This window comes from Bombus terrestris, chromosome 15 (assembly GCF_910591885.1).
Source record: "Bombus terrestris chromosome 15, iyBomTerr1.2, whole genome shotgun sequence".
NCBI classification, from domain to species: Eukaryota; Metazoa; Arthropoda; class Insecta; order Hymenoptera; family Apidae; genus Bombus; species Bombus terrestris.
The window spans coordinates 421,992-445,042 of record NC_063283.1 but is presented as its reverse complement, the minus strand read 5'-3'; the positions used below and the strand labels follow the sequence as shown (position 1 = coordinate 445,042).

Here is a 23,051-nt window from a genome sequence, read left to right as displayed (position 1 = left end):
TGTAACGAAACGCGTTTTCTCTCGTATCTCGTGACTGACGATGGAATCGCGGCACGCCTGCCGAACGAGTTACGCCCCAACTTACCCGTATCTCGAAATTTAATCGGCATTTATTAACGTTTATACGGATGAAAAGAAGGACGGAGGCTTTGTTCGAACTGAAAATCTTCCGCTTGTTACAATGCTGTTGTTTGTTGATGTATCGATCGAATATTAATAGCGATTTTTTTACGATACATCTTTTTATGCTTATTTCTTTCTGTCCGTCTAACAACAATTTGTACGGGTTAAAGTAGTAAAATAATGGCAACCGTCGTGACATCGTGAACAGAGAGCGCGATATGAAAAATGTATAGAAGCGAAGACGGGTCTGCTGCTAGGAGCGGACGAAACGAGAAGATACCGTACCAGAAGCTGGTCTCGATACCTCACGACCTTATATCCACTCTGTAAACCAGAAACGAGCTAAGCGCCATATGGTTTCAGTGCGCGCGTTCAATCGCGCCTACCATTCAGTTATCTACATGCGGGGATATTTTTGGTCCTCTTCAACGATACGAGTTGATTCGAGACCGGTTAGCATTGGCGATCTGAGAATAAAACATCGACTCGCGTACTAGCGAGAAATCAAACCAGAAATAAAGTTTCACGAATCTATGAGAATAAAACGATCTGACCTTTCGCTATTCCGAAAACAAGACATCCGCCGGTACTATTATAAACTACCGAATAGAGAGGTACAACACGTTAGGACAGAGGGCAGCATTAGTGGAAATTACCACTTGGCAACTTTGGAAACTTGGGAGAAACTATTCGGAAGTTAACGCAACCGGTTCCAGAAGGCGGAAATGGCTAACATCCTTATTGAGTTACAGTTATCCGGCAGTAGAGTAGCAGGGTAACAAAAGTACTCAGAAAGTTTTCCTTGAGATTAACGCTTTTCTGGGATAACACGGTAATCTAGTATGCGCTGGAGCAACGAGTGGACAACTGCTTGGAAAAATGAGGAAAAATGTTCGCGAGCCACAACTTGGATTAACACACTATTCTCGAATTATCTAGCTCTACTTGCTAGAAGAAAACGAATACTCCTGAAATTTAGCCGTTCTCTTTTCCCGTTCGGGCGGAAAAGAGAAACCTTAATGGTTTCAATTCCAATAATAATACGATATCCTCGAGTCGTTCCTTTCTGTAAAGAGAAAAGTAGTCGAGTACTCTCAAAACGCGAACTTCGATGCCTAACCTATTCGATGATCTTGCTATACCAATTCCATCAATTATACATACATGCCGGCTCGAATCTAACAATGAAACGTACGCGCGGTGAACGTGTTAAAGAGAAGTTGGCGCGCGGGCTCGTGTCACGAGTCTCGTATTCGTTTCTATTAGTATTCAACGTCGGATGAAACGAATGCAACAAAATTGTTCGCTAAAAAAGTAATTTCCGCTTTTTCTCGCGTGAATGCAAAAGAAGTTTGATTTAATATTTGCGTGATCTGCTGGCCAGGCGAATTATTAGCGCCCATACCGGAACGCGTTTCGGAAACAATAGTAGAAAGGACACGATATTCTACTCTTAATTTTGAAGGATAGCTGGTCGATCACGAATATTAAATTATCCTTGCTTTAACAGCAGTCGTGCAGAAGAGCGGCGTACACGCAGAGTCTTTCAGGAAATGCTAAAGTTGTTCCGTGTACGCGTAGGCACATCGATCGAAAGAAGGAACTTCAATAGCGGAGAAAGTATCGTCGCGAAAGAAGAAAAAGTAAAAGGATGACAGACTGGCAGGAGGACGAGGAGGAAAAGGGTGAGCGCTTGCAAGCAGTGTGGCCAGAGGTTTCAGCTTTGACGTCGGGGCGTCGCGACAGTGTTTGCGTAGCACTTTCATTAGCCTGCCTCAAATTACTATAGTTCAAACACGGTGCACCACCGTCACTTGTCGGTGAGCAGAGGCGATTTCGTTTTGTTAAGGCAAATATCGAGGCAAAAACAGAAGACGAGAAAAACGGCGAATAACAGGCGAACGGGAGAGGGCGAAGATGAAGGAGAAGGGACAAATGTGTAAGAGATGGGTTGTTCTTCTTGGAGTTTCGTATCTACGACAGGATAGCGGATGAAGAATGAGCCACAAGGGAGGACATAGCGTAGAGAAAGAAAGACGAAGGAGGACTGGTCCGAATGGACAGTTGGATGGACGGTGTGCTATTATTGCTTCTGCGAAGATTGGTAGCCTGTGAGACGCGCGCCGTGGAAATATTACGTTTCGTGGTACGGTACAAAAACGACAAAAATTCGTTGAAAGAAGAAATCAGGGCGGCCAAGAAAAATGGTGGGTACAACGTTGATTCTGAAAACCGTGGGATCCCGTTCCGTCCGTGTTCTTCGAGAGTATAAAATTTTCTAGGTTGACGACAGAATCAAAAATATGAAATATCCGAACTTGTATACCGAGGCCCCTGGATCGAGAGCGCGTTCGAAGATCGATATCTGATCGGAGCTGTCGCTAGAATAGAACCGCGAACACAAACTTCACAAATGGCCTCAGGTGCGACCAGAAATCATCCAACATTCGTAACCAAACGCGCGACATTGATCTTCCCACCGTGGATACATAGGGGGATATCGAACATTTCGAGGACAGTTTGCACGGGACGAACATGTGTACAACAAATCCTTTGGGATTATAGGCCGCATGGCTGAGGACGATGTTGAAATATGTCCGTGGGCAACAGATATCGCGAACCTTTGAATTACGACGGATTCGTAATCGAACGTTCGCAGTTAATGGCCGACTTGATATAATACGTCGTATCTATCGTAAACTACAAATATACTTTCCGAACACATAAATGCCATAACGTTCGACATGCCAACGATAGAATGTAAGTTGTGTAAAGTGCAGGAAGAAACTGCCTGCTATAGATATCGATACATTACGTTTCGCGTAATATAGAGGGTGGAGCACTTAACTTTATCACCCAATACACATCTTCCTCGTTTTTCTTGACGCGATGATATATTTGTGGAAAAAATCGTTCCAGCCAAACAGGCAAATATTATGATTTACGAAGCACGCTTATCGTGATAAACATTCTCCAACTATCCATCAACTTTCTTATATTATAATACGATATAGTATAGTATAGAAATATTTTACGCCACTAAAATTAGGTCGGGATATCAAATTTCATAATTACGACGTAATGCACACTTGCTATCAAGTTATAGCGGTTATAAAATTGCAAAATTAAATTAGCCTCGAGTGACATATTTATATGGACCGATTTAAGAACCAATTTTGACCGATTGTAACAAAGGGAAGCGACTTGCATAACTTATCGCTCGGAATATCAATATTCTAGATCGATGAAACTTAAAAATTCTATTAACATATTCGTTTAAGAAATTTGTTCCTCGGCTGTGTCGTTACATTTGTATTAGACGTACCCACTCGCGTTTGAAAATGCTAAAACGATCCTCCTTTATTAATATTTAAACAATGTGTCTAAGACGACGTTTGATCGACGAACCATCCAGTTAAAAGATTAAACTTTCCATCTATTAGCAATACATTTCATTATTTTTGACCACGTTTTACAATAGGGTCCAAGTAACCCTCTATAACCATGTTTCAAGCTCAAATCGGAAACTTTCGCATTCGTAGAGACGTTCACAGAAACAAATTAGGGACAGCGACGTTTAATCGTTGATCGATGATATTTGAAAATACACCGGTCGGAAATTCTAACGTGAATGTACGAGAAAATCATTAATCGCGACCTGAAAAGTAATGTTGGTCGAATAAGCTCGACGCGATAACGTTTCGGGAAAAAATACAGTTGGCACAGATCCAGTCGTGTTTACTGTTGAAATTTGTCTTTGTGAGCTGGCTAGAAACGCGTGCACACGGCACACGCGATGTAACACGTACAATACCGAAACCGTGGGTCGCCTGAATTAAATATGCCTTCGTCACAGACCCACCTTTGCGGCTTTGCTGGTATAAATGCAATCTGGTGCCGTGAATACGGTAAATACAGAATAGGCGTAGGCTCATGTGTACACAGATTCCATCGCGGTATATAAAAAAAAAAAAAAAAAAAAGAAAAAAAACGCATTTTATTTATCGCAGTACATAAAGACTCGTCATATTTCATACATGTAGCATCGAACGTTTGCGCTGAATGTCGTCGTGCTTCGAATATCGAACTTTTCGTTAGCGTAGCTCGTTAAAAGCTGCTCGTCCGTTAATATCGAAACGCAAAAGAGATATTACGGACGATCGTTATGTATACGCAATTTTTCCGTCATTTTGTAACCACGCTCTTAAAAATGGTTCTTTCTTTACACGACATTTTACGGGACTTTTTTTAAATATTCGTTGTATATGCGTTTACTCGTTTTAACTTGATCGAGAGAAGTAAAAAGGAGTAAAAAGCAATGTAAACTTTTTGCGTAATGTTAAGGTTAGAGAGACGAGATATGGAAAAATATACGAGAAAATACAGGTGACCGGTAATTTCTTGGGGAGGGGCAAATTAACGAAATAGGAGCAAGCAGTGGCGAAAACTTCATAACCTAAAATGATAACTGCTCTCTGCGCGAAGTAATGCGTCGACAAGCCCGACTACGAGCGATGAGAAGTGCGAGGTCCTGCAATATTCACATGGCCCCTCGCTAGCTCTCCGCTCGCCTCTGTGTCGACCCTCGCGAAGAGGGTCTCCCTCCTCATCCTGCTGGAACACTTCATTTATCAGGTTCCGACATCTCGTCGGGTTGCCTGGATTTAATTACCCGAAACAAGTCGCCGAAGGGGATGACTCTCTGGCTTCTCTGGCAAACTAAACCAGAAAAGACAGTGAGGACGAAATGAAAGTACCAGGACGAATCGATCGTCGAGAGAGACAGGCCGGATATCGTAGACGAAAGGTCGAAAGTGCTATAAATTACCGACTCGACGATCCTTTTTGGCGGCTCGCGATATTCGAACGGCAACCGTTCAAATACCAAGAAAGTTCGAAAGTTCGTCGTGCGTATAATAGATTCCCTTATCGCGAGTATAACCAAGGGAAAATAATTATTATGAAGCGTACCATGATTAAGTCAATTAAGCAATCATACCGCCGTTGATATTACATCTTCCTCCGTCTATACCACGGTACCTTCTCCACAAAGGAAAGTAATTATACAGGAACGAAAAGTTTGTCGAGAGTCGAAGAAGGATGCCGGGGGTAGGTCGATTTCGGTGTACGCGAGGACAGTTTCACGCTGTGTCGTTGTAATTCGACGCGCGTGGCGCGGCAAAACCGAGCACGATTTGTCACTTTACGTCGTCGGAGATAACGGTTATTTACGGCGTTCGCGTGATTGAACTGTATTTCATAATCGCACTCCACTAAACCTCCATAGCGCGAAACGAAAGTACAAGGAAAAATAAAATATAGAAAAGAAAAAAAAAGAACGAAAAAAGAAGAAGAGAAAAAGAAAAAAAACGAACGTTTACAGTGGCACCAACTGGGCAATACAAGAACAAGATTAATCGTTTCTACTTTAAAGTAGTATTCTACGTGAAAGAAATTCCGTTTTTTCCCATTAGCGCTTCGTAAACTTTTCCACAGCAGCTCGATGGAGCTAGTTGGTTGGTAGGTAGCGGAGCCACGCCGGTACGCTAATGGTAAAATCTATGTCGTACATGACGCGATGGTGGTTGTTGTCGCACGGAAAAGCAACGGGCAGCGAGCCGCTAATGGCGTTGAACAAAAAGCTAGCCATAAACCTACGGTGGAGTGTAGCATCGTGCAGGGGCTGCGAGAAGGGTGTCACCGGTAGTTGATATCGCCTACTTCCGGCACGACTTCGCACACGGCAATTCCTCCCAGCCTAAAAGGTCCAATGCTCGTTTCCTTTGTGTACGAATTCCCAGCCACTATCACCGCTTCGCTAAATAAACGCTGCATCATTAATCCACCGGCTGAACTTCCTCGCCACTGCCCGCGAATTTGTACGACAATGGGGCTAAATTTCATGATTCCATAAATCACCCGGACCCGCGTGCTTCCAATGGTAATTACAATGACCGTGATTTTCAATCGGCTACAGGTCCGAATTTAAATAACACGGAAGCTCATTGTCAAATCGAACTAACAGTTTAACGCGCGAAACTTGGAGATTTTATTTTGTTCGGCATTATTGTGGAAATACCTGCTCAGCGTTCAATGTAATTTTAATCGACTCGATTGTTAAAATAGAGTTGACCCGCGACGACAACGCGATATTTCGCGCGTGTCGTTGCGCAGTGTAGAAAATTATGATCGTTTCCCTTTAACCGAATGTTCCGATAATCTATTTTACCGTGTCGAAACAAACGAGCAAAACGAACAAAAACATACAAAATAATCCCGTTCGATGATAAACTTTTCGGTATAGAATCGCCGAAATTAAACTATATATCGATCAAGTAATAACGGAATATCGTTCCGAAAATAATCGTGTGACATTTCGGGTAAATTAGGTAATAACGGTAAATTAGTAAAAAACATAATTGGTCAGAGCAGGCTAAAGATTTCCATCATCCGGAAGTTATTCGACATCGATGATCGATCGATCGTACGTCAAATGTTCGGACGCTTTATTTTCTTACTGGTGATTTAAAGTTGCGCGTAATAGGTGCTTCGTAGCTCGTCATATTTCGTAAAACGAACGGACGTTGCAACGTTGCGAAACAATTTGTCGCGTTATTCGTAACGTTTCGAACGATCTTCGGTGTTTCCTCCTTTTTGTAAGAGACAGGAAATTGAACAGAACGGAGAGCCGGGTAGAATCGTCGTTGCGCTTGATTCGTTTTTAACTCGCGATAAATCCCTGCGTCTTTTCGCGGCCGTAGAGACGTTAAACAAACTGGTCGAAACGAAATTTGAACAACGTGGCGTGGAGCGGAGCGGAGCGGCGTAGAGCGAAACGGTGCTGCGGGCCGAATCCAGGGTCTGGATGCCGGGGGGCGGGCAGTCGACCAAAAGTGTCTTTGATTTCCGGAGCGACCAGCGAGGGAGAGTTGCCGGTACACGAGAATGGCGCTTCATTGTTGCCCGCGCAAGTACGCAATTAATTTCTGTCTGCGTTCGCCGCGGGGGAATGCAAATACGCGGGGAGATTTTGCCGGAGTAATTCGGAAGTGGCGTGGTATACCGCGCGCATTATGCCGCTTTCCTCCTCTCTTCCTCTTCTCTATTCTCTCGTCGCGAACCTCTGTAGGCAGTCCGCGCGCAGGCTTTTCCTGGCCTGTTTACGCGACCGACAGCGTTTCGTGTATTTCAGCACCGCCTATACACAGTTATATCGTTGATGCACACGAAACACCGTCAACCCAGCCCCATCACTGACGATCTCCCGAGGACTCGAAAATCTCCATTCCTTTTGTCGCTTTCGAACTTTCGATGAATAAATTGCACGGTAATTGCCATTTTCCCTCTTTCTTTGCCTCGGTTGGACTTTACTTTGCAACGGTAAACGTTTCAAGACGATTCCGCTTGATGTATCTTTTATTATCAGTTATTATTGTCAAATTCAATTATAAACCGTGGCTAATTGATTCCACTAACACGCGTAAATTTCAATAACGGGAAATTTGCTATTCCAAGATGTCTGCGTTTCTCACCTTATCCGAGAACCTTATCCGAGTATAGAAGAATGAACAACGGTGGAGCCTTTCTTTTCGCGACTTTACTCGTTTCTGGGCTGATCTGCGTCACAAAGGCAGCACGTTCCCGCTTAGTTTACCATTGACGAACAGTTGGAATTTAAAGTCAACTCCGACGATGCCCGTAACGGTTGCATCAATGGGCGTCGAGTTGGCACCAACGACGACGCGCGGTTTCACTCAATTGAAATTCATGGGGAAACGAATTTGTGGTTACGCGTCGTGAGAGGTAAGGAACAATCGTCGAAATACACGCGACCCAGTTTCCATTTACGTTTGTAACGGATAGGTGCCGCTTCAAGAACCCTTTTACAGTCCATGTTGATGTCTCGCGGCGCGCTATACCGGTACCGTAGTCATAGATACACGAACAGTTCTGAAGCGTTACATCCGCAAATTGTATTGCTAATGCAACCAACATCTTCCTTCGGTTGCCGCAGCCTTGCCTTTTAACCGTATGTCGCATCGATTTTACTACCGTGTGCGTTGTCGCGTGCTACTTCTGCGAACGAATGTTATTTTATGGCCCGGTTTGCCGCATGTTTAAGCGGAATGAATCTGCAATCAAAGTAACTTCCATGCAGATGCAAGTTGGTAAACGGCGCGATAATCGGCGCAACGCGTGTGCGTGCTGCTTCGATTAACGCGTTCGTTCGAGTAAAATTTACAATGGTGCGTATTATCATTTCTAGTATAATTACGCCGTGTTCCTATATGCGTGTAAATAATACGGTTGGGCCACCTCTGTTCACGGATGCAATTGGACACGCTGCGAAATTTATTATGATTTATTAAGTGAAAACCGCAAGGTAATTTAACGATATATGGTACCGCCATGCGCGTTGCTCGTACGAATTTGTCTGTACTTATCAATCGATTGCGAATTACTTTTATTCTGCATCGGAGATGAATTGTATTATCTGTATATATATATACACACACAAATTGGTGCCTTTAGTTAACACATATAAATTAGGTATAGTTATAAACGCGATAGCTTCTAGAAATAGATTCGAATATCGATTCCGGAGCGAAGGAATAAGGCAACGTGTAGGCGTATTTTACGTTCGATTGGACAAAGTTACGTTAAACGTTGGATAACGTCAAAAAGATACGGAAGAAGCGTAAACAAAAATATCGAGGACGAAGATCGCCGATTAAACGTGGCCACCGGCTGAAGAGCATTAATCGTACACGAAACGGAGAAAATAATTTAATTTGAAAGTAAAAACGCGATCCGCTTTGCAAGTCTGATGGTGGCCCATTGTTTCCGAGCGCCACTAAGAATATCCTTCTCTCGCTCCTCTCTCGAATGTGTCCGCTTTTCTTCTCTTTCTCCTCGCCCTCCGTCGCCGTCTACCGTAGCCTCCTCTCCTTTGTATAATCAAAACTCTCGAACAAATTTTCATATTGTTTGCGATTCAATTGGACAGGCAATTTCCGAGTCGTCTTTGAAAATATCTTCTCTCTTCCATCGTCGATCCCGCTTCAACTTGTCCGCTCTTCACCACTTTCCCCGTTTTCACCTAAGTGCACCGCAAAGTATACGTACTTAGTCAATGAAAACAAGTCCATGCTCCTCCGCTATTTATCTTCTCGATCGATATCGGTTCGTTATCTTAAATCCAACTTTTCCCGTGCTTTTCTCGTGCTTTTACAGCGCACTTCGGACGACTTCCCTAAAACTATCGTTTCACCTTTCTTGCCATCGAATCAAGTAGCTGATCTTTTTGTGTTTTCCGATCGTTCGACGATAACATCCGCGTTCGTGAAATCGTTTTCGATGAATAATATAATTGAACGATTTAACCGAATTCGATATTTAACTACGTTAAACGCGCGTACTATCGATCTTTAATCGTACAACCGTTGCACCAAATTTAACATGCGTCTTTCCATTTAGTATTGCCATTCCCAATTTCCATAAAGGAGAAAAGTATCCTTAATGAATGTTGCCATTTATCTATCCAAATTATCGAACAAAAAAATGTCGTTAAAGCGACGCGTGGAACGTTTACGGCCTCATTATGGTTCTATAAGAAGAATGGAAGTGGTACGAGACAGTGACGGATCAGACACGGAAGTCGTAAGAAGAAAAAATTACAAATTTATTATGGTTTCGTTGGAACGACGTTGCAATAATTACAAACGTGATTCGTACATTGCGGCTTTCATACAAACAATTTTCATCGAGACGGAAAAATAACGTATACCTTTCCCAGCTGCCAAACACCGAGAAAGAAAATTATACTAATATCCTGCAATTTAAATCTGTACAACCAACTGACTGGTCGTATTGTATATATTTGTCTGCGTTCAGATCGTAGATAGCGAGCGTAGTGATATGAAATCGCTGCAGCCAGGATGTAGCATAGCCCAGTTGGTGCGAAGCCAACAACGACGACGCGAACGAAACAAGCGAAATATTTATAAAAACCGCACGTTGTACTTCCACGCAGTTGTTTTATTACTATAATTCATCTCTCGCGGTGCACGTCGCGTATCTCTTTGTCCGCGCTTTTCTTCCAACTAACATTTATACATTTTTAATCCGCGCTGGACTTTGCCGAATTAAAGCGAAAGATAGGTAAAAGGAATATCACGTGTAATTTTAATTTTAACGCGTTTAAAATACCTGATAATTACGCGTCGAACGATCGCTATCACGTTTGAAAAATTCATCTTCGTTATTCATCTGTTTAACAAGTTCCGATAAATCTTCGTTTCAGGATGGCTGGGATGTGAAAGGAAATTCGCCTAATCCGTGGAAGTTGGGAATATTATGTCGGAGGTTAACCCGAAACAGAGTAAAGGGCATTATAAATAACGAAAGGATCTGGAAAAGCAGGTCGCATTTCTCCCATTTTCTGGACGTTCCTATGCCCAGTGGTGGCAGCCTGGACACGTCCCTCTCTGACGGAAGGCAGAAGGAGAACCAGATTAGAACCCGACAATCAAGCCAATTATACACTCCGGTGACGCTGACCCAGCTCCTCTTCCAGCTTCTCTGTGTCCACTGTCTCTTTGTTCCCTCTTCTCCTCCCTTTCTTCGTTGAAACCTACAAGGTTCCGGTTCCTGCTACGGCAACCGGTACTGCGGTCCTACTCTGGAAACTCATCAGACCTGCCGTAATCCCGATAGCGAACGAGACCCGAACGAATCGCTAGCGAAATTAAGCAGCTCGTACGAGACACGTTGAATATATGAGAAAGTATATTGTTCCCAAGAGGAGATATCGAGACAGCGTCACCGAAACCGTATCCTTTCCTTCGTCTTCGGTTATACGAAACCAAATCTACAACGTATGCAACACGAAACCATAATTTAACGATATTGTATCCCCTCGAGTAAAAGAGCATCGAGTTAATACGAGTGACGTCGTTTAAGCGTACAGATACCTGTACGTAGAAAACGTTCGACTCTCGTAACGTGGAAAATCGCAAATCGATTTCTGCTTCGATTTTAACGTAATTACAATTTTATGAAAAGATCGGTCTAAAAAACGAATTCGGACAAAGTTGGACGAACGTTTTTTACAAGTATAGTTGGCCGACTAATGCTGCTAGTTTCACTGGAGCATTAACAAGGAGAAATTGTAGATAATTACTAGTTGGAATTAGAAGGAAGTAACGCTGGAAACGAGGTTACGTTTATGTACGAAGATGAGTTTACTTTTGCAGGTGAATGCACCATGCACGAAACTTTAAACGTGGCCATAAGCGAGAGCGGCCGTTTAACGCGCTCTGTCATTTGACCTGCATGTAGGAAAAAGTGGATGAGGAGAACGAAAGGAAAAGTGAAGAACTTGAACGGTAACCTCCTCAGAGACGTTTCTTCCCAGACCGGAACAAGACGAGGAAAGATCGGTGAGGGTCCATGTCTAGAGAATCTACACTGAGCGGCAGATTGCAGCCCAGGCCTTTGGAGGATCATCAAATTAGCGGAAGAGTCTTTGAGGGCACCTCGTAGAGGTGGCCAACTTGGCTGGCTCGTCATACTCTCTCTGTTGGAATTATGCCTCCCCTTCTTACCTCTTTCGCGACCTTTCCGCGAATAGAGTTGCAAACTTCTGCCTTCTCCCTTCCAGGCCAAAAGAGACAGAAAAGAGGCACATCGTACCCTCTCGTTTTTCTTTCCTGGCTCCTTTCTTTGTTTCTGTCTTCCTTCCTTTCTTTCTTTCTTTCTTTCTTTCCCTCTTTCTTCCTAATGCTGCCTCTTTTACTACTTTTACAGCTACGACGCTAATGCCAACTGAATGCAACTGAAGAAAATTTTCTCCGGAGCTTCAGTACCCAAAACGACCGAACCGACCACGCTTTCCGCACCGTCTAGATATAAATGAGGGAACTTTCAAAAGCTGCCGAGAAAAGACGTTAGAGCGAAACAGTTCCAGTGGTCGAGTGTCTCTATGTGACTACGTTTATGTATCGTTGGAATAATTTTTGAAGTTGGAACGTTCCGTAGCTGTCTCATGTTTAATTCCTTCGTTCTTAAGCTACTTTTCAACCCATGTACCGTCAACCGGCTATTGTACTCGATCAGCCTTTCAAACCTACCAATGCGACGTAACGCGATGACCCTGGTCTTGCTGATACCGTTGGGATATTCGCCAGTTTAACGTATTTCCAAATTGTTTCGTTTTTATACAATCTCGCGCTACGTGTTTAACGCTTTTAAGCGTACAAAGGTTTATAATAATCGCGAAAATAAAATGTCGGTACGATGGAACCAGTAGAAAATTTGGACATACGTGGCAAAGTTAGCTGCCGCGATACGGATATTTTTAACCCAAGGTGGATACGATCGCAAGCGCGCGCGAAAACGCGCGTCTGTCTACACGCTCGCTAAATGCACATGCATACATGGATACACATAGAAAACGCGTGAATGTTTTATCGCAAGTTAGCCCTTTGCTACCCTCATGCAATTTACTCCCAAACCCGTATGTCTGGCCTGCAGCACAGAAACTAGGGCAGAAACACAAAGCCTGCCCACTGCCTGAGCGAGATACCAGTAACAATACCTAAACGCACAAGGGAAGCACGCCTTTTTCGTCCTTTTCAACCTCTCGTTTATAGGAACGGGTTTGGTTGGCCTATCGCTGATAAAATTGTAAAGCCCCGGAACTGAATATTTTTCCACTACTTGATGCATCTAACCTTGTGGCAATCGTCCGCTTTGTATTGACGTTATGCAAAATCCTTTTAGAACCATATTCAGATTAGATACGTATATATGAAAAAACTTTACCAATCACGTGTCTTTTTATTAATTCATTAACGCCGTTCAGGAAGTTATCTTTCTGGAAAAATATTTTTTACTTCCATCGGGCCGACGCTGTATACATTTTATTTTAAATAATCGTCCTGCGCGATATGGCAACGAAAAGATTCACCAGGAGCGCAACATGGCCGATAGCTATACGGAGAATCTAGATCTTGCGTTAGAAATTCATAGTTACGCGTGGTTCGCTTGCCTTGCTACTCGATTCGATCGATATGACGTCACACATCTTCGTGGTAATTTTAACTGCTCGACCGAACGAGGACCGAGAACATCGAAGTCGGGTCTCCTTCGAAAAGTTAAGGGAAACGCGATGTTGGCCGGCCTGTCTTACTCGTGTAAATATTTAGATTGGTCACGTGCTGGTAAAGAGATGGCGAGATGATTTAAGCAAATACGCGATTCGACGAGGAACGAAGACACGATCGAAAAATTTAGCGGCCGCGGAAAGCAATAAAAATTGCTTTTCGTTGAAAAATCCAACCGACGTTTCTTCTAATACGTTTATCGTTCGGAGGACGGTTAAACAACAAGATTAGCCCATTACTGATTCCACCCGATCTCCACCTATTTCGTAACCATTGAAAATGCACTCTACAAAGTGTATACAGTGTTTTAGTAGGAATTATTATTGTTTATTTATTGCACACCTTGATCCTTAAATACTAATCTTATACCAGCATGAAAAATATGTAGTACATAAAATATATGAACGAATAATACATTGTATTATATTCTTTACTCTACCATTACTAGTATTGGTATATTCGTTACAGTTACTATTAAATTACTGAAAAATTGTTGACAACGCTGAAAATACACTAATCGTCTCTGAGAATGGGTATCGTTAATAAGTTTTCGGCGGTTTAATACAATGAAATTCGTTGTTTAATACTTTCAAGATTTACGACTTTGTATATACCTCTTAAAACGAATTTCTCGTGTTTTTAAATTGTTGGATTTAGAAACGATACCGACGGATTAATGTTATTGCTTCTCCAACAGTAAAGCCTTTACCTTTTTTCTTACGTTTTTCCTTTATACTTCTTGCCGAGTTAGCTATGGCATTTATTCAACAATGTATTTTATTACCCAGTACCGCTGAGGAACCGAGTTCTCGACACTTGGTGAAGAAAATAGGTTTTAGTTCACGAACGAGGGGCGCGTCCTTGTTTGTTCTACCATCGGTAAAGAGTTTCGCGCAATTCCTATTTTCCGCATCTTGATGTTTTCCATGGTTACACCGAGGCAAATAAAGTTTTCTCAATTTCCACAACCGGTGCCAGCGTGTGTCTGCAAGTACGTCACCTACTTCGGGATCGAGGAAAGTCGATACTAGAGAACGGTTCGAGAAATCTTGGTCGAATATCGTCGCGATTCATTGCCGAAACGAGCTTCGTCCGATCAAACTTCTAAAAGTGGGATATTATTTCCTTGCCGTACGAACGCGTTCAATTTCCGTTTCATATTCGTTCGTTTTTGCCCCCCTTCGAATGCAAAAAACTAGTCGCGGATGTGTTTGTTTAATTTTTATGCTCGTGTTTATAACCCTTGGTAGATTTCCTGGCAAACGGAAAATGTCCATAAATGGTCAAGCTTACGAAACATACATCGATGAAAAGGATAAAATTTCTTATCTCGTATAGTTCTTAGTTACGAAAAGCTGGATAAAAAACATTTTTGCAATGAAACTTACAAATATCGAGAACGTTGACGTGATTAATGAGAGTGGAACAAGCGACGAACGTATCGTATTGCTAACGAAATCTCTATTCGCGGTACGAATTAAAAAAATGATGGAACAGGAAATTTCTGAACGAAATGCGCACCCTTCTCGAATCAGTTCCGTTGTCATCGAAGATAAAAGTACTTTGACATCGCCATTATCAAACGGTTAAAGTACGAATGGTTGGAATCGAAGTCCGTTTTCCCGGGGGGGCTGGTCCATTTCGAGTTAAAGCGCAGCACGATCGCGCGCCCGTCAGAGCGTCGAGTCATCCCGCAAAATCAAAGCTCCGCACAAATTGGCGTGCCTGATCAGGTTAGTAGGAAGACCGACCACCGCCTTTATCGACGCGTGGAATTTTCAATTTTCCAGAATAATCGGCCGAGTGCGTTTCTCCGTTGACTCTCCGCGCATACACACGACGCGAGAAAACGCAGTTGCTTTGAAACGACGAGCGTGCCGCGAAAAGTATAAAGGTCGCAGGCAGGTGGATTCTTGAATCACTAGCGCTAGAGTACGCGAATGAGTCAATAAGTGCCGGTTCCCTCCATCATTTGCATGACAATCGGATAGTCATCCGTCCGGTATTGTCATCTATGATCGTCGCGGAGTGGATATGCTCGGTGCATTCTCAAAGGAAAAGGCCGTCGTTTCCTACGAGCCTACACCTACAAGCGTGTGTGCTTCATCCGAGCTTTTATCATGTACCCCGGCTCTGTCTCTCTATTTCTCTTCCCGTTCCCTTCGTGCACACATTCTGTACGGCATCCCGTCATGCTCTCGACCTGGCAAGTTGAGAGCCCTAATTAAATTCAGTCTGGGTACTCTTACCGAGCGCGGTCCATCGTTCATTAAGCGTCGGATCAAAGTGATATTCCCGTAAAGTAGTTCCACTTTGTGGCGAGGGTTCACCCTGCCTATACCTATCATCCCTTACCTTTCCCTTTACCTCATCCCAGCCAATCTCGCGGAGACAGCATCCCGACAGTCCATCGACGTTTACTCTAGAGGCGAATAGGCGAATCTTTAACGTAACCATCGTACGAATGATTAATTACTCGATACATCGACCATGGTCATCTTGCCGTTAGTTAACTATGTTTTCGGTTATTTTAATCGTATTCGAAAAATTATGGAAATATCGCGTTCCCCTGTTTCTTCAACGGGACATATTCTCGTTATCGCAAATATATCAGGAAATATTCTTAGCGCGGTCGGATGCTACGAGCTTCAGCTATATACATATTAGTCGCGAGAAGACAAACCGACAGCGATAAATAGCGTGAGAAATTACTAAATATATTAATAGATAGGTATTTAGCGCAGTTGGCAATATATTTCCTCGATAGTTTCACATTATCACGTGAATGCCCTTCGCGTTCTCGTAGGATTAATGGCCTCCGAATGAGCCATAGAAGGCAACGACGTGCAGCTGTTACACAGCGGCACGGTGAGTAATTAGCGACCATAGCAATTCCCTGATCGTTAATAATGACGCATTACATATAATATAATAAAATTAGAAGCGTGGCATCGACGATTAAGGACAGCGATGCAACCTGCGCGCGCAATAAGACCGCTTTAGCGCAAGCAACGCGCCTCGAGAAGAAAAAAAACAAACGAAGAGTAATGCTCCGTACCATCATGAATTCGTCGTAGAGGTAGGAAATCTCCGGGTAGGTTATAAAATCGACCATGATGTTGTAGCACGAACGTGTCAACGATTATCACTGCTGTCGAATGTCGAACTATAAAGCACTATAACACTTGAATGACAGAGCGAAGCTGCTTATGAAACATAAACGGACTTTGGATGAAATAGCTGGTTGAAACGAAAACGTGGCTTTGGTAATCAAAGTTCTCTGCCAGGAACTAGGAGACAGGATGTATCTCGAATGCCGGCGTGTTATTTGGAACTGCTACTGCGCAGAATCACTACACAGCACCGCTTCACTTGCAATACTTCACAAACACTTGGCGCGATTCAATTTCTCCGGATATAGATAAAATCAAGTGCCTGTAATCGCGCGTAGACTCACACGTTTCCTCACATCGATATATTTACTCTTCGTTAACTAACTGGTCTTTGAACATTTTTACATCAACACCCAAAAAAGCACGCAGCACCAATGCCTCTGTGATTCACACGGCACTAAACGTTTACCGGTGTTTACGCGTAGCGATGTTTACGCGAGCGCGCCGCGATCGTTTTCGGACTTTCTTAATCGCGCACCGATACTTAAGGATCACTGTTTCAGGACTAATTTCAGGACGGCCGCGTCCCACGTATTTTACCAAGGCCGATATGTACCAACTCCGACGAACGCAAAGGAAAGAATGGGAACATAGAAAGGCACGGAAGGGCGCATATAACTACGACTGGCTTATTGTCAGGGCCGTATCGTGGAAGTGGAAACGAAAGGTCCACGAGACACCCACAAGGATAGAAATGGGCAGCTTTATGCGCAGACGAGAGATAAAAGAGGGACCAGAGTAGACAGATATATACACGTATATATACGTATATAGAGGGAAACGAGGACTCGCAAGCCCACGCTTGCGAACGAAAGCACAAGGGAGAGTAAGCTCGGTCACTGAGGCGTCGCCACTCGGCTTGCTTCCTCCGGAGTGACTCCCTCCTTTACTTCTAGTCCCCTACCATTTCCATTCCATCCCTCCTTAACCTCCTCCACCTTCTTCTTGTTCTTCCACGTCATCTCTGTCTTCGCGTCTTTACCTCGCGAAAACGACCTTCTTCGCGAGGCATAACCACGGAACTTTCTCCTAATTGTTTGATAGCCACCGTTCCGCTACGCCCCTCCATAATCGTTAATATAATAATTATATAATTTAACGAACGCCATTGACGTAGCTGTCCGATGTGATTAGCGACTGAAATTTAAAAAAAAAAACATCGTGCCTTCTTGCTCAAGCGCCAGAAAATCGTCTGTCGACAGTCGAAAGATATCGCCAGGCAATCTAGGTACATACGTGCATTTCTCTGCGGATTTTCCGCCAACAACGTACGCGGACTGACTGCGAATACGTGTCTACGGACAATTTTCTGTCAATCTGGACTAAGCTTAACTCGATTACTCTCTTGCACGTAACAAATTACTATCGAACGGAGATGGTTGAAGATTAACTGCATCGAATTAAAGATTACACGCATGTTCGAACGATAGCCGACGTTTTCTGTGTGACTCCAGGGCTACACGGTGCTTAATGAATTACGAATAACGGACAGTCAGAAGCAGCGAAATCACAGAAATTTCATTGGACTCGCGGGCGGCACAGGTGCACGCGTAAGTTACAAAAACTTCGTTAGGGAGGAATGCAAACAATGCCCGATCCGAGCTGTTCGGCTCTTTTCTCTGCGTTTTTTGCCCCTTTCCAGCTACGCTCCAGGCTTTGCACGCCTAAGTATCGTTTCCCTCGTGAAAATTCGCGCCAATTCAAAGCGCCCCGTCGTCCCCTTCGCTCGACGGGCGTCATCGAGAGCTAGTCGGAATTCAACGTTTCTTTCCTTCGAGTTAGCGAACCCTATAGCATATCGCCGCCAATTTGTCAGTCGTTGGCAATCCGTCCTTCTGAATTTCTGATCGTACCTTAGTGCGTCGCTCTAACCTATATTCGCTATTTAATTCCGCTCCTAATTTCGCCGCGATAAAGAAGGGCTTCCGACCGCAAAAATATCGATGATTAGCGAATAGCCTGGAAACCGGATCGTAACTTTTCTACTTCTATTTCTCCGTTTTAATGTCTATTACGTACGACTTCCATACGATTCCCCGAATAAAAATAGAAAGATATTCCTTCTTATCACGCCCTATATCATACGTATCCCTGTTTATAAACTTTTATATAACTTTTTCGAAAAATCTAACAATAAGGATATTAATATAGTATCTAATTTCATTAGATAAAACTTCTATGTAAAGCATTAAAACGTAAAAACTAGAAGCATCGTTCTCGTCCGTACGAGACTACTTGTTTCGATTCAACGATATTATTCCTCGACACTGTACTCGAAAAAATTAAATAAAGAACGTTATATTTCCAATCGAATTTACCACTGAGAATCTTTCTGTCGCCGGCAAGATACCACTGAACAGCGGTAACATCTGGCGATCTGTTAATGTAGAGGTCGACTAGACCAACACTGCAGCCGAGGCGGAGGCTGAGTTGACGAGCAAAGCAAATAAACAGGAATTAAATCTGGAAAGCTTTATCGTAGGAAAATGCTCCGAGATTTCTCGTGGAAAAAATATATATCGCCTATAATATAAAATATTATAATATGTAACGTAAAAAGTGAAATGGCGAGTCATCGTTGGCGATGAATTGTCAGACACGTGAAAAGCCCATCAAACCTTACGAAGAATCCATCGAAACAACGATGCGAGTGATTCGGAATAAAGATTAGCTTTAATAGTTTAATTACACGATTGTATATCTCAGAAGAATACTTCTAGACAAGAAACAAGGTACGACTACAGCTAATTCAGGATCGTTCAGGCTCCTTCACGAGAAGATAAATAAAGGTCATTGTAATTGAACTTTTTGAAATTAAAAAATTTAAGTTACATCTACAGTGAAAAATGACTCGAATGATACAGATTTGATGATTCATAGATTCAACGGAAAATATCATTCATTATATTTATGACTAACAATAAGGATGGTAAACCAAGTACTTTTTATATACACAGATATGTCACCCAACGTAAAGAAAATCTATATTAGATTTAAGATCGTGTAGATGTAATACTATTTTAATTTGTCAAATATGTCGTTGTCTTTAGTAAGTCTATTTCACATACATACATATAAGATACAGTTCCACCGACTATACGAAACACGCTGTCGAATACCGCTACACGTACATCTTTTCTCTCATTTATAACGTAAATTAAAGCGGAAATTGCGCATAAAGAGCGAAACGCACAACATTGCCATTACATCGATAACGACGTGTGTCCTCGTTTTATATGCCCTGAGGTAGATCGATGTAATATGAAAATTGGGTGCAATCCGAATAATAAGTAATAATTTTCCATTTAGCAAATGAAAAGAACAATTTGAAGCGTGCCGCGTGGAAAATCAGCGCGTCTCTTATTCCAGCCAACATGGAATTTGGATCTAGAATTCTGTATTTTCATCTCTAATTTCCAGCAAAATTTAATCTGGTTCTGGCGACACACGACGGAAACTTTCGGAAAGATGAGCCCAGATTGTAAGTCATACACGAAGCAAGTTCGTGTAAAACAAACGCCGCCGTTAAGATTAAGTTTGCCGAGAAAAATGATTTTCGACGTAGTCGAATAGCTGGAACAATTCGTCAAATAAGTCTGCCGCTATAAGTCGTGCACGCTACAACAGAATCCGTGAGAAGTATCGCGATAACGGCCGGAAGTGGGATACCAAATACTTTCTTTCGGGGTTTCGTGTGAGCGTGAACAAGCGCGTGCGCACGTGCAACGATCGCTTCCGTAGTAAGCACAGGCTAAGTATAGCCGGTTAGCCACGGGCATTGTTATTGCTTGCACAGCGGGAGCGTTCGCTCGCGATCCCTGTTTATGAAGGGTCCGCGCTGCTTGCCCGAGTTATGGTCTCAGGTGCGTCCGAATATTACAACTTGGATCGGTCAATCAACAAATGACCAACATCCTAAATATAGGTCGGACGTTTATTCAAAACGCGTATACAGAATTGTAAGAAATTCCGGACTTGATTAATTCTTCCGTTTATAGGTACGAACGTTTAGGTCCATTAAGCAAAACATCCTCGTAAATAGGTAAACGTAAACAGGTATCATCGGCCATTGCTGTAAGAGTATCTAAAACAACTTATCACCTTTACATATACCTTATTTATAACAACAAATATCGTTATACCTGTTAAAAAGCTAAAAGATTTAATCACCTTGCGTTAGATTTAATCAACGACGTTAGTCCCTTGTATTTTCGAACAGCTCGAGTTTCACGAATAAACTACATTGAAGTATCTTCCCCCGACAGAACAGCATAAAAATGTCAAAAATTTCGAAACGGTCCACGTCGATGGACACTCACCGGAACGCTCGAAGCAATTGAAGAGAATTTTTTTTCGTATTTGGTCAGCCCTGTGAGCGTGTGCTCGGACGTATGCTCGTAGCGACGCAAAAATGCGTCCGTATATAGCCGTATATGCGTCTGCTGCCTCTTCATAAAGTCATAACTCAGCCAAGCCCCCGGCACATCTCTCGGCATAACATTTAAAACGATTTCCGCTGGCAGCAGTGCCAAGACCGGAGCTGCGTTGTTTCGGGGATAGATTAACGAAACATAACGCCAGTACTCGCTACGGACTTCCAAGGGGTAGCTTGGATAATGGGAAGGGGCGTGTTGGCACTGCTCTGGCAGTTAAGCAGTGTTCAGTGCCGGTGCTTGTACTCTTCAGCCCCTACGGTTACGATCGATGGAAATTTTTAAGAGAACTATAGTCTATTTGGTTCGAAAATAGGCAACAAGGTGGATGATTTCGTTCGAGGTTAGGTTTGTCAGTGAGATTTGCCAGTGAGATTTGTCACGCGTAAACCGCCGAGTGATATCGATTAAAAGCCACATATGCCAATGAAATAAGACTTTAATTAACAGTTGCGAGGATTAAATGCTACGAAATTCATATAAAAATGGAATAAGAATCTGATGCTTGGTGACATTTGAATAAACCACAGAGACGATCGTTCCCCTCTTGTGGGTTATTTATACCGTTGATCGTTTTCAAGTTGTAGAAAGTTTCTTCATACCGAAAGAACGAGACAACAGATTGATTCGATAGAATTCTTGCGCGATTCTCTCGAATCACTGCTTGCGGGGGAGTCTCGACATTCAAAGTAACGCATACGTATGTATATACATGTTGACACATAATATCGTTATACGCAGCATCAAACGCAGAGGCGACTAGTTACACGTTTCCTGGGACTAACCGTGAAAAGAGGAATATTACTCGGGGATACGAACGCGTATAGCCAGCCCTGGCATTTGTAGAAGGCGCACGGAAAGTCTGATGATACATCGTGGACTCTGCGAGTTGCGCCCTCTGGTCCCCCGCTCTCCTTTCGACTCTTACCATCGGCCCTCCATTCCCTTCCTAACTACCCTTTCGGCGTTAAGAGATTAACTTGTCACGCCGGGCCATTTTAATATTCCGGATCGCGGGGTGAATCGCCGGAATTTGCCTGGAAAACGGCATACGGCTCCGCCAGCGATAAGTATCTGTTAACGTCACTGCAGCTTTGCCCGCTCCGTTTTTTTTTCTGCGTGAAACTGTACCGAATAAAAATTACGGCAGTTCATTTTCGTGCCCGTTCGATGGCTATTCGATGAAGCGTCATAAGAAACCGAGACAGACAGTTTTTTATTTTCCAAGTTCACCGTTGATCCGAACGGTCAAAACGGCTTTCAGTTTACAAACGAATTTCACGACCAATTTTTACCAAGCAACTTCTATACATATGTTCGCGAGTACGCGATTATTTCGAGAAATGCGGACACTTGTAAGGAAATACTTAGATAAGGCGATCGCGGATTGACGTAACCCACGTACAGTAAGTCGGTTCACCGGTATACGAGAAAACCGAAAGGAGGTAAATTGTGTTCTAAATGTGTAAATACTTACCCCTGGTAAAGTCCGCTTCTCATGCAGAGCGTTCTGGGCACTGATTGCGCTGTCACGACTATAGTAGGTGAGAAATGCACAGCCTGAAACAGAGTAGAAAACAGCAACAGTTAATCAAAACTGGGACAAGATTTTACCAGATTGCTGGGAAATAAATGGTCGATAATTATTCGCATTTTTAAATCGTTGTAATTCGTATACACTTTATTTCTCATTACTTTTTAAATTAAAAGCATCGACCGCAATTTATCCAATCATCGACGCACCAATCATTTATCGATCATATCTTTTCCACTTTACCGTTCTTAGTAATTTTCGTTCAATTCGTTAATTTCTCTTCCAAAGGCCTAGAATCGAAAGAAAAAGTAAGCGTGCACGGGAAACATTCGTGTGAATTCCAGTAAGAAACGCAGATGGAAAAATATCGTAACGTTAATCGCAATCGCGGCGAACAAGAATTACGTATTAACAAGTTCTGTGGAAAATGAAATCTATATGGCAGGTTTATCTGGAAGGTGATAAAGTGCACCCTTGGCGTCAACCTTTCGCATGCGTTCACCATCTGCCCAACATTTACGTGACGCGAGTCAATGCGTCACAGTAATTAGATATAAGCGATCGAAACTTTTCGCTGCATAATTACTGGCGCGGCCACATTAAGAAAACTTCTGCGTTATAA

At 42.9% G+C, this 23,051-nt stretch overlaps 1 protein-coding gene across 7 annotated transcripts in view; it reads right to left on the bottom strand.

Moving 5' to 3' along the window:
- The window catches only part of LOC100644981 (CUGBP Elav-like family member 4), a 594,520-nt gene that overhangs the window by 469,836 nt on the left and 101,633 nt on the right, over positions 1 to 23,051 (bottom strand). For 6 of the 7 annotated variants that reach the window (XM_048412806.1, XM_048412813.1, XM_048412816.1 and 3 more), the window contains exon 2: positions 22,373 to 22,455. In XM_048412806.1, the coding sequence (XP_048268763.1) occupies positions 22,373 to 22,455 (83 nt within the window). Of the gene's footprint in view, positions 1 to 16,347; positions 17,055 to 22,372; positions 22,456 to 23,051 lie in introns of those variants that run through there. The other variant, XM_048412808.1, reaches the window with a different exon arrangement.